Raw genomic sequence first — 12,509 nt, forward strand, 5'->3', positions numbered from 1 at the left:
CTAACTACTTCCTTTGTAATTTAGTGTATATTAGAAGAGATTCAAACCTTTTCTATTGAGACTCATTATCATGACCATAATATCAATACCGAGTTTGAGGCGTCATTCAACAAGAGTCACAGTGCCCACATCCCAACCATTGATAAGCGCTTTAGTAATTTTATCCTTTGCATCCTTCATTTGAGTCATATAAGGCACCAAACCACCTTTCTCTAACTTCTCCCATACTTTCAATTTTATTTTTTACAATGTACATGGTTCCCCAACTCCCTCCTTTTCAAACCTTTTCCTACGGAAAAATCTCTACAACTTTCTTCAATACTAGATACACTCAAAATACAACTTTCTATTATCAAAGCAATGCCAAAATAAAAGCTCAAAAGGGAAACGACCCATAAAACATGAGATAATTTTTTATTACAATGCATAGCCTTGATATAAGTACAGTCATTATTATACTTCATGTCCTAATGCATAATTTTCATTAATAACAATAATTTTGAAATTTCCAACTTTACAAAACACCCTTGTCATGATTAATCATATCTTTGAGATTTTTGTACCCTAATAAATACTCATTCCACATCATGGGTTTCAAGTTGGCAACTGCAATGTTGGCAAGAACATTTACTATGTTGTTCTCTTCCCTTTACATGTGACTTATGACCACTTTATCAAGAGTATTACTAATAGAAAATCATTCTAACATTATATTACATATTGACCACAAGTCTTAAACCTTTTTTTGTAAATGGTTTAGTATATTCATGGAATCTCCTTCTATATATAACCACTTGCAGCTACAATTGATTACTAGCCTCAAACCATAGAGAAGAGACATCGTTTCCACCAAGTGGTTAGTTTGAAAACCAAGCGAAACTATTGTGGCTTTCACTATATTGTCACATGTTCATTACAAAAAAAATTCCCATAACCAGCAGCCTCAAGTTCCCCTTAATGGCCCCTTCAAAATTCAATTTTCTCCACCCTCTTGGTGGCAAATCTCATCTCACATCTTTTAGCTTTATTACTATCCTTAGGGGTTTAGAAATATCAACTAATATCCATGTCTCAAAATCCAACTTGCCTTTAAAGCGACCATGATAATTTTCCATAAAGTTATGTTTAATTCGGGTAGCCAATAGAGCTAGAGTTTGAGAGACATCCTTGAGGACTCTATTGTATCTTTCTTTCTAGAGGTTCCATAAGACATGTGGGGCAAGCAACAACTAGAAATATTTTTCCATAGGAGGACAACATCCACTCTACATAGACCAAAGTTCAGTCACCATCCCAAGTAGGATCCACTAAAGATTACGGCATTGGAAGAGACATGTCTAGGTTTCCCAAGCATAAGGACATTGTAGTAAAGTACGATCTCCAAACTCTAGGGCCACTTCACAAAGAAAATGCCTATTAGAAAAAGAAATGCCTCCTTTCATCAAATTTTCAATCATAAGGATCTTATTTTGAAGTAATAGGCAAAGGAAGATATTAATTTTTGGTATAAGATGTTGGTTCCATACCTTAGCCCGAACTGGGGAAGGATAGATGGGAATTTGCAAAGAGAAAATCCTCAAAGCTACCAAGCAAGAACCACTAGCATTTCCTTCCCAAATAAGCCTACCTGGTTCATTCCCTACTAGAACAACATAGTTGAGATTGGTCATTAAGGATGCAAAGATAGGATCGAGAGCAATGAGATCCACCCAATTGTCATTCTTCCAATAGTCTGCAACATGAGATCAAATTCAAAGAATACATCTATCCTTGATCTAAAAAGTTGATGAAAAAAATGACACAATTAATTCTAATAGCATTTGCATCATGATTATTTTGTATTATTTAAGAGTTACTTTACTTTATTTACATTGTTGACTTTTTTGTTCATAGGTAAATTTTATTCATTAGGCCTACTCCCATAAATATTATGATGAAAAATAAATATAATGATTATTTTATATATATAATGATTATTTTATATATATAGTATCTTTGTAGTCTATTTATCAGGTTGACTATGTTTATCCAATGTACTATAGTTTATAGGGTGGCTACCAAGGTTTTGTAAACTTAAAAAAAGATTATTTGATATAACTTATAGAGAGAAAAGTCAATATTGAATTAATTTATTTGAATGAGTTTATTATAATATTTATATTGCTTATTTTTTATATAAAACTATATTGGTCTTAATCCCACAAGCTTAAGATCTATGATGTCATTAAAATTCACTCATTCATTTATTCTTTCATATTAGAGATGCATTTCGCCCTTGATTTAAATAAAAAAATGAACTACATGAAATAAACAATGTGAAAAAAATGGTGAGATGGAAAAATGATGACTACAAAATCCTACTGTAAATTTTGGGCAAAGAATTGGTAAGATGGAAAAATAACTACTATAAAATCCAAATAAAATCTTTCAATCAAAATTTTGGTGAAATGGGAAAATGGTATATACAAAATCCAACTACAAACTTTTAATCATCTTGTATGCCTCTCATACATTTTGAAAACTGATGATCTCCAAAATTAACCCATGTATTTTTCCATATGAGCGAACACCTTTGGTGTTGATATAAATAAATATTCAAAATATGGGCGGCCTTGCTATTATTTGTACTCTTCTTATTGCTCAATATTGAAATTTACGCCAGAGATAGATATCTTCAAGGAGCCATCTCCTCCCTATGATCTAACAAGAAAATTAAAATAATCAACCGGCCCTTTATCACGAGGAGCCTCAAGTCTATATTATCCTCTCTTGAATCCCAGGGCAACCTCATCTACTATCTGCCCAAATGGATGCCTTCAATTTTCCGTCAGATATATTAACTCACCTCTATTCTTCCCCTACAATTCTTGCCATCATCCTCTCCACGTCCATTGTTCTAATTAGTTTTCTTTACCTTCATAGATCTCAAAACCATTCCTCCCTTAAACTCCCGCCTGGTAAATTAGGCTTCCCTCTGATTGGAGAGACGAGACAGTTCTTGAAGTCGATTCGATCAGAAACACCACAAGTGTTTTTCGAGGAGAGAGTGAAGAAATTCGGGCCCATTTTCAAGACAAGTATAACCGGGCATCCAACGGTAGTACTCTATGGGCCGGCGGGAAATCGTCTGATTCTATCGAACGAGGGAAAACTGGTGCAGATGTCATGGCCGGATTCGTTCATGAAGCTCTTCGGGACTGATTCCATCGGGGCCAAAATTGGAGAGGACCATCGCATCTTACGTTCCGCACTCTCCCGATTTCTGGTTCCCCAAGCATTGCAGAAATATGTGCCCACCATGAGCATGGAAATCCAACGCCACATCAGCGAAAAATGGGTGGGAGAAACCCAAGTGAAGATGTTGCCTCTTGTGAGGGAGCTCGTCTTTACCATTGGGACTTCTTTGTTTTTCAGCTTGCGCGATGAGAGTGTGAGAAAGCGACTTTATCATCTCTTGGAAACTGTTCTTCTCGGCGTCATGTCTGTTCCCATTGATTTACCAGGAACTCGTTATCGCAGAGCACTTGAGGCTCGTGCGGAGATTGATGAGATTCTTTATTGTTTGATAGAGAAGAGAAGAGCGTTGTTGAGTTCGGGAATGGCGTCTAGTGATGATGATGATCTGCTGTCTGTCTTGATTACTTTCAGAGATGAAAGAGGGAGATCATTGACAGAGAAGGAGATCCTTGACAACTTTCATGGGATGCTCCATGCATCGTATGAGACGACAGTTTCGACTCTTACGTTGTTGTTCAAGCTCCTCTCTTCCAATCCGGAGTGCTATCAAAAAGTGGTCCAAGGTATGTCAAATGCTCTATTTCTCCTTTTTGCCTTCACCTTTTTAGGCCTTGTAAAGACACATTGTGGGGATCGAACTTTATGATCAACTTCTCTCTAAAAGAAATCCAAGGATGGCAAAATAGCCTCTTTTTTCCAACGTTCTCTTTTCCTCGTATATGACAAGGAATGCCAGAATTGTGTTGTGTTTAAACACACACTAGAAGGGCAACGAGCCTTTGAATAATGGTCCTGAAAATGACCCTCGCTGACTTCCTTGCAATTATGTCAGCAATGGGAATAGACTCAGAAGTCATTTATGCTAACTTTCGAAATTTATAAATTAGTGAACTTCTGTAGGTGAGTGAAGAGCTTAAAGCTAACCTTTGGGTTTTTCCACATTTACGAAGCTTTCTATAGAACTCACAGAATGTGAGGTGGTGTAAAAGTATTATTTCAAAACATTCATCTGAAACCTTCCACAAAGACTTCCCAATAGCTGCTCACTCAAATATAATACTTTTTGCACAAATTGACCAATCAGCAACCAAGAAAAGTTAAAAATTGATCAACTATATAGTACATGTGTGATTGGCAATTAGTACATGGGTGATCAGTTTTTAGAGCTTTTTATGACCATTAATTAAGAGAAGGTGGCAGTAATACAAACATGGACAACAATTAGCTCATTTCCACTAATATTCCACATTTGATCAGCTGACTTAAACACATACGATCTATTCTTTGAAAAAAATGCTACCTGACCTTGGACCAGATATCAGCAAGTTTTCCTCATCCCATCATCTACAAGATCATCATCATAATTGACTAACAAACCCAATGCCGTTCTTTCCCCCTCACAACGCATACAAAAGTTGATTCCCTCTTCGTTTTCACCATTTCCTTGGCATTTCAGCATCTAAAATAAAGTGAATTAAACCAAAAAAAAAATTATATTACATTACTTAAAAGTTTCAACTATTTTTGACTCATATTTCTATTTTTCTTAATAGTCTCCAATGTAGAGCCTTAATGCATATATACGTTCCCTCATGTCTGTGCCAGAGCAAATGGGAATTCTTTCAAATAAGGAGAATGGAGAAGAAATAAGCTGGAAAGATCTGAAGGATATGAAATACACATGGCAAGCTATTCAAGAAACAATGCGCGTGTTTCCTCCTGGTTTTGGATCATTTCGCATGGCCATCGCTGATATTCATTACGAGGGCTATATAATTCCAAAAGGATGGAAGGTAAGCTACATTTTTACTCACATTAATGCTTTAACAGTTGGATATTTTGACATTTACCCCTTCAATCTGAACCCATTATAATGGCTTTTACATTCATGTTTGGCTTAATGAACAAGTTTTATCGCTATAACATCCATGTTTGGCTTAATGATCAACAGCTTTTATGGACAAGTTATAGCACCAATATGAAAGAAGAGTACTTCAGTGAACCTGAGAGATTCATGCCTTCACGCTTCAAGGATGAGGGAAGGCATGTTGCTCCATACACATTTTTACCCTTTGCAGCAGGCCTGCGAATTTGCCCTGGACGGGAATTCTCAAAAACAGAGATATTGCTGTTTATGCATCATTTTGTTAAGACCTTTTCGAGCTTTAAAGCAATTGATCCAAACGAAAAGGTATCAGCAGATCCATTCCCTCCTCTCCCACGTAATGGTTTTCCTATTAAACTTTTCCCTAGAACCTAAACCAATCCATGGAAACAACACAAATGCCTTCATATAGAATTGATAAAAGTGTAGCTGGATTGTAGAGTCTTTTTAACCTCTCCTATGAAACATATATTGTTAATGTAATTGAGATTGTAATTTTCATATATATACCAGTTATCTGAGTTATTTAACTCACCTCAGTTCTATAACGCCAAATGCTTTTAATGTTTTTTTTGTGGGGGTTTTGGTGGTTATGTTAAACCTATATTTGGAAGACATTTGTGACTGAATGTGGATGGAAAATTAATTATTACAGGGAAGTTGTAAATATTTACATTGTTAGCTTTTATTTTTTATTTTTTAATAATTAGTCTCTTGTTGTTAGATGATGATTTTTTTTAAATGCTATTAAAAAGATATTTAATATATTTATTTTTTGGGAGGATGGTCAATGATAGTTTTTCTTTTATGTTATCTATAGAGAGTTTGGAATCTATTTAAATTAGTTTACATATATCTAATGAACATAAAAATATATTAATGCGCATAAAATTATATATTTTTAGTTCTTATAAATTGATGAAATATTACTTCAATCTAATAAATTTCTAATATTTATATGATTAGTTTCATATAATCAAATGTCATTTAAGTTAGCTTTTCAATTTTTATAAGATATGTAGTTAGGCACCAAATTATGTGTTTGTAGATCTAATAGTTCAATTGACTTTAATAGTGAGACACAAAGAAGTTTAAGAGTCAAAATGAACCTTGTAATTGTCATTTTGAGTCCTTATTTTTTCAAGGGATGTAATTTATATTTATTATCCATCTTAATATCGATGAGAGTAGGCCCAATTTCTAAAATTTACCTACTAACAAAAAAGTCAAGAATATAAATAAAGTAAAATAACTCTTAAATATTTATAAAATAAAATAAAATAATCATTATGCAAATACTTCTAGACTTGAATGTGTGTCATTATGTTTCATCAACGTTTGGGATCACACTAAATGATCCACCATCAGGATGCAAGAGGAATGGAAATCTACATAAAAGCCACTTTTCTCTCATGAAGGATCCATTGTCACTTTTCTCTCCTTCATTTCTCTTGCATCCTAGTGACACGTCATGTAGTGTGATCTGAAACATTGATGAAAAATTTGACAATTTGAAAAACATTTACGTCATATTCATAGATTACATAATTTTGATAGATCCTATGAAATAATCAATTTACACAAAAACAAAACGATGTTACAAATTAAAATATATAAACTAATTCTTTAAATTTCAAAAAGTCAACCATATAAAAAAAAAGGCAATATAAATATAATAACAAAATAATTCAGATGAGTTAATTTAGTATTGACTTTAGTTATATTAATTATATCAAGTAATCATTTTTTTCACCTTATAAACAATATAGTACATTGGATAAATATGGTCAACCTCATTCATAGACAAGAAAAATACTATCTATAACAAATAATCAATAAAAAATATCAAAATTATTTTAAATTTGAAATATCTATTAAAGACTTTGTAATAAAAATTAAAATAAATAATTTATTTAATTTAAATTTTAAGAAGTCAAGTTCCTTTCACATACATATTGAAATTATCTACTAGCATCGATGAAATTATTATTGTTGTTGGTTCTAGCTTCCTATTTGATCTTATACATAAAATTGAACCGATTGGACATTTGGCCGAGAACTACAATGTCACTCAAGGATCGGCCGACCATTTATGATCATGAGTTATTAGCCAATATATAACCCATTCTACCATTCATCCTCTCTTATTAAATCACAGGCTGCAAACTGAAATTGTATGTTGCCCAAATGGGTGCCTTCAATTTTCCAACAATCACAGTCTCAAATATAACCCATTTCATTCACCTCTCTTCTTCCCTTACAATTCTCTCCATCATCGTATGGGACTACAAGAGCTTTTTTGATGTGAGAGAAGAACTTTGGGCCTGTTTTCATCATCTAGGACCACGGTCTCGACTATAAGGTATGCGACAACCCTCACCTTTCTCAAGGTAGATCTTATCATGTTATGAAAAATCTTAGTTTATTAGTAACAAGTTTTTAATTTGTCTCGAAGTTTTGAAGTCCACTCTTTAACACGCTATTATAGTAGAATAGTATATTGTCTTACCTTACCATGTTTAATATTTATGAGAGTAAAAGATATTAAATTTGGTTGCTATTATAACAAACATGATCTTTTCTTTCTCATTGTTAGATATAAATCTTGCGTGCATCATCTAGATCTAATGAGTGCTAAGTATTCTATTTATTGTCATGAGAGATGGATTTGTGTGAATCACTATCCATGAAATATGAGTCATTGAGTTTTACTCAAAAAGTACATAATTAAGTCTTAATAGAAAATCACAATTTGACTTGCTATGAAAAAATAGCTCCTACATATCAATTGATGAGCTTAAGGGGCTTTATAATGAATGGTTCATGAGGCGCAACAATTGGTGAAGGTTTTGCAAATGTGGTTGTAAGCAGAGTGGGTTTAACCATGAAGGAAACTCCATAGTCAATCGTGCTTGAGTTGGAATGGTACTAGGATGGTGACCTCCTGGGAAGTCTGAATGATTCACCTTTGTGAGCATCACCTAGATCCAATGGGTGCTAAGTGTTCCATTTATTGTCATGAGAGATGGATTTGTGTGAATCACTACTCATAATTCACAAGTCAATAAGTTTGACTCAAAAACTACACAATTAAATCCTGATAGCAATATCACATATATAAACTCTTTTGATCTTATTATTTAGCTTGTTATTTATTATTTATTATTTATTATTTATTAGATAATTGTTATACTTCATCCCAAATCTTTTTGAATTTTTATATAAGAATCTAGGTCCTTCAATTTATTTAAACTAAAAATATATGTGGGTATATGCACCAAGTTGTGGTACAAAATAGGTGACTCATTTTTCTTTATTCTTATGAAAGTCATTGTGTGATTGCACTATAGTGTCATCATACTACCTTCTGCATGAACTAAGTCACATGCTTGGGCAATTCAAAAATGTCAATGCAGCATGATTGCACTAATGGAAATTTTTAATAAATTAGAAACTTGCGACTTTTTCCCTCATTCCACTCAATTTCTTTGCCCTTTCTACATTTTCTACAACCCTAAGGCATGTGTACATGTTGTTTTTTTCCCAATAATGTCCCCTTCGCGTGCTAGCAATGCCTCCCCATCATCAAAATTTGCAAGGTCAAAGAAGTATGGATTTGAACCCTTGTTTTTGTTAAATTATATATTTTTTATTGTTTTTTTAAAATTTTTTATTCAAATTAGTATAGTTTATTGAAATACTAATTTTTATATGTTAGGTAATGTTCAAAATGCTCCACCAAATCCACCTACAAAAATCTACCAATTCAACAACCAAACCCTCCACAAAATCAACCTAAACAACCACCTCCTCCACTACCTCCACCAATTCAAAGACCTTTTGTAGGGACTCAAGATAATTTATTGAATGAAATAGAAAGAGGAAAAATAGAATTAGAATCAATTATTAGGAGGTTAAAGAATTCACTTCAAAACAAGCCTAGTAGGGCACAATTGGAAACATCCCTTAAGACTATTGTGACACATATAAATTATGTTAGTGGAAATTTAAATATATGGAAAAATAAAATAGAAGAACAAAAATAATATTATGCTAATAAATTATCATATGATGATGTTAAAAAGAAAGGAATTACAAAAGATGACATATGTGCTTTGTTTAAAAATCCAGGAGAAGAAGAGACCATAAGAACTACCACTAAAAGGTTCCCCATCCATTGGTGCATAAATGAGAATGTAAAAAATTAACTTTTAGGATAGACAGTGGATGGTGTGTGATGCCCCTTCTTGCAATAATCATAAGGTCCCAAGGTATTTTCTAAATAAATTATATTGCAAGTTTATCCTTGGGGAGACCCTCAATTATTTTGATATGTGTGCATCTTAGGGTAGAGGTTGGGGTCATCATTTTAGCTACCAGGGGCACTTTGTGACCCTAATGGATGAAGGGAACCTATTGGCATCAAGTAGGTGAAGCATATTATTGTTCCTTCTATTGTAAAGGAACACATAGAGGCAAACACACTAGGCACTAATAGTGCATTGACTCAAAGCCTCATTCAGACTGCTTGTCCTTTACTTGCAAATGAGCCTCATCATCATAGAGGCCATATGTGCACGTCATGTGGAGTTCTATGCATATTTGAAACTTTTGGTAGAGAGGATGTGGATAATGATAGATGACTTCCTCAATGACACAATTGGCATTGATACACAAGTAAATATTAATAATTATATTAAACTATTTTGATCATATCTTGAATATGTGCATGATTGACTAATAAATTGGTATTTCTTAACGTTGTTCAAAATTTAGGGCCAAAGTGTTGTTGGTACTAGCTCACTAAACCCCCAGCCAGATTGTACACCACATCAATAACTCAATAGGTATGTATTCATTTAATCATTAAATTGGTACATCTATTTATAATGTAATCATATGAAAGGTTGACTCAAAACTTGTATCCATGTGCATTAGTTCTTTGGTTGACCATCTACTTTCACATTAAACTCTAAGCATGGGCATGGTACCAGTCATGATGAGGTACATTTGTTTGCATGTTCATTTGATTCAATTTATTATGTTTATTTAAGAAATAAATTTATAGTCAACTAATTGGCTTATTATGATCCTATGCAGAGTCAGTCTACTAGTCATGGTGTTGCTTGGGTTCACCTGAATTTCAGATGAATTCATTCTCCCCATAGGTATACACATGTATTAATGCATTTTTATTGGTACACCTTCAAGGAATCCTAATTGAACTCATTGGATTCACAATTTATTGGAACACCCAAAAGGTACTAGGTGCATCTCTAATAGATTTGCATACATGTCCAATAGGGAAATGTTGCACCTACGACATTGACAACGCACAATATAGGATAGGGTGGTACATTCACAAAGGTACCCAAATTTTTATAAAATTTGTTGATGCAATATAAAAATATATGTATTCTTGATAACTACAAATAATTCTCTTATTGTATCATTTTCAGCTTATGACATCAGAGACTCCTCCACATCTCTGTGTGTTTATTGAGTAGGGAGTTGCTATTGCAATGGCTAGTTTTGACATTCGAACTAAGTTATATCATTTACAATTGTTAGTATTAAAATTATAAATTACATATATATATATATATATATATATATAGGATTAATGGATTAGTTTGATCATTCTTTTAGGGTCTTGTCACTCCTGATCGTCTGTCTATTCCTAAGCTTGAAGAGAGTGACTATTTGTTTGCAGTAAGTAAATAATTTATTTTATGTGTACTTATATTTCAATTTTGATATATAATTAATAGTTATTGATTCATAGATAATTTTGATTATAACCTTACAAACTATAGAAGAGTTTAGAGTGAAGGACAAGCGAGCATGTTAGGAAGACCCCCTCATCCCAGGCATCTCCCTTTTCACAATAGATGAAGATAGCTAGAGATTTATTTTCTTCCCCTAGAGGGAAGGACTAGATCTAAAGGGATGTTTTATTTTATGCCTGTGTGGCATCATTGGACATACATTTTGTATATTGTACTTGATTTACATGTCACTTTTGACATATATTGGACATATTCGATGTACATGACATATGTTTTGTATATTATATTCGATGTATGACATATTGGACATATATTTCATCTATGGAATTATTATACATCTTGTTGATGTTATCTTGTCTATCTTTTCATTATCTATGTTATCTTGGCATTATATATTTTATGTATGAACATATATAGTTGATGGCATATATATTATTTTTCTTTCCTTATTTATATCTATCTTGTTTATCTTGTCTAGATTATGACAATGCATTCATTCGTATAATGATTGTAGTAATATAACTAAACTATAGTGTAATATTATGGAAATGCATTCATTCATACTATCTTTTTACATTCCAAAGAAAATGTTACATTCCCTACCTTGTTGGAAGTGATTATGTAACTTGGAGTGTTATGTTTGATATGAATTGCTGATTATGACATGTTTTTTTGTCTTATACTTCCTTTATTTATTATCATAATTCCATGGAACAACTTACTGCACGTTGGGCCTAGGTCAGACATGCACAAAATCATTCTAGATGCTCATTAGTGATCGAGATGAGGGGACCCTTGCATTTACCTAACCAATTAGACCTAACAGAGTTGACATAATGCTCCTACATCAAATGGAATGAAAGATGCACCAATTTATAACTTTCCACTATGCAATACTGCAACATTTTTTATCAATAGAAACTTGGTTGCCAAAACCCAATCGTGAGGAGCATCAAAAATTGGAGCTACATACACTTAGACCTTGGGGACACCTTCCTTATGCACCTCACAAATCTTAGATACCCATCATGAGATCTGAGTTATTGCCATCCAAAAACTAGTGTCATTATTGACTTAGTGCTCCTTGGGAACGCCTAGGTCTAGTATGTGTGAAAGAATTATAAAATATCAGTGACCAAAATGATATGTCCCCTATCATTTACCTAGCCAAGTAGAGCTAACAAAATTGACGAAATTGTCCCCAGACAAATGGTTTGAAGAAGATGCACCAATTAGCAACTTTTAAGTGCATGACATTACAAGTTATTTTGGGAATTGAAAAGTGCTTGCCAAATCCAAATGGAGTTGAGTGTCCTAGAATGGACCTAAAAATACTTAGATGAGCCCTACACCATCCTTGTGCACTTCACAAATCTCAGACACACATCACAAGGTCTGAGTTATCTCCCTCCAAAAATTGGTGTCATAATCAACTTAGTAATCCTTGGGAAAACAAAGGTCCAACATAGGTGAAAGAATCCTAAAATATTGGTGACCAAAATGAGATATACCCTACCATTTACCCGAACAAGTGGAGCTAAAATAACCAATGGGATAGTCCATGGACGAATGGTTTGAAAGATGCACCAATTAGAAAT

General features: G+C 33.3%; 1 protein-coding gene across 1 annotated transcript; it reads left to right on the forward strand.

Moving 5' to 3' along the window:
* Window positions 1–2,806: 2,806 nt before the first annotated feature.
* Window positions 2,807–5,497, forward strand: LOC149559265 (taxane 9-alpha-hydroxylase 1-like). Its single transcript, XM_089828388.1, has 3 exons — window positions 2,807–3,800; window positions 4,843–5,030; window positions 5,189–5,497. Exons 1-3 carry the CDS (start codon window positions 2,807–2,809, stop codon window positions 5,495–5,497), a joined length of 1,491 nt encoding a protein of 496 aa, XP_089684514.1.
* The last annotated feature ends 7,012 nt before the right edge of the window (window positions 5,498–12,509 follow it).

Source organism: Cupressus sempervirens, chromosome 5 (assembly GCF_028749045.1).
Source record: "Cupressus sempervirens isolate cs-2001-9-10 chromosome 5, ASM2874904v1, whole genome shotgun sequence".
Lineage (NCBI taxonomy): Eukaryota > Viridiplantae > Streptophyta > Pinopsida > Cupressales > Cupressaceae > Cupressus > Cupressus sempervirens.

Coding starts and splice junctions, on each gene's coding strand:
- LOC149559265 (XM_089828388.1), top strand. CDS start 2,807: ATGGATGCCTTCAATTTTCCGTCAGATATATTAACTCACCTCTATTCT. Junction 3,801..4,842: donor CTATCAAAAAGTGGTCCAAG/GTATGTCAAATG, acceptor TGTCTGTGCCAG/AGCAAATGGGAATTCTTTCA. Junction 5,031..5,188: donor TAATTCCAAAAGGATGGAAG/GTAAGCTACATT, acceptor AATGATCAACAG/CTTTTATGGACAAGTTATAG.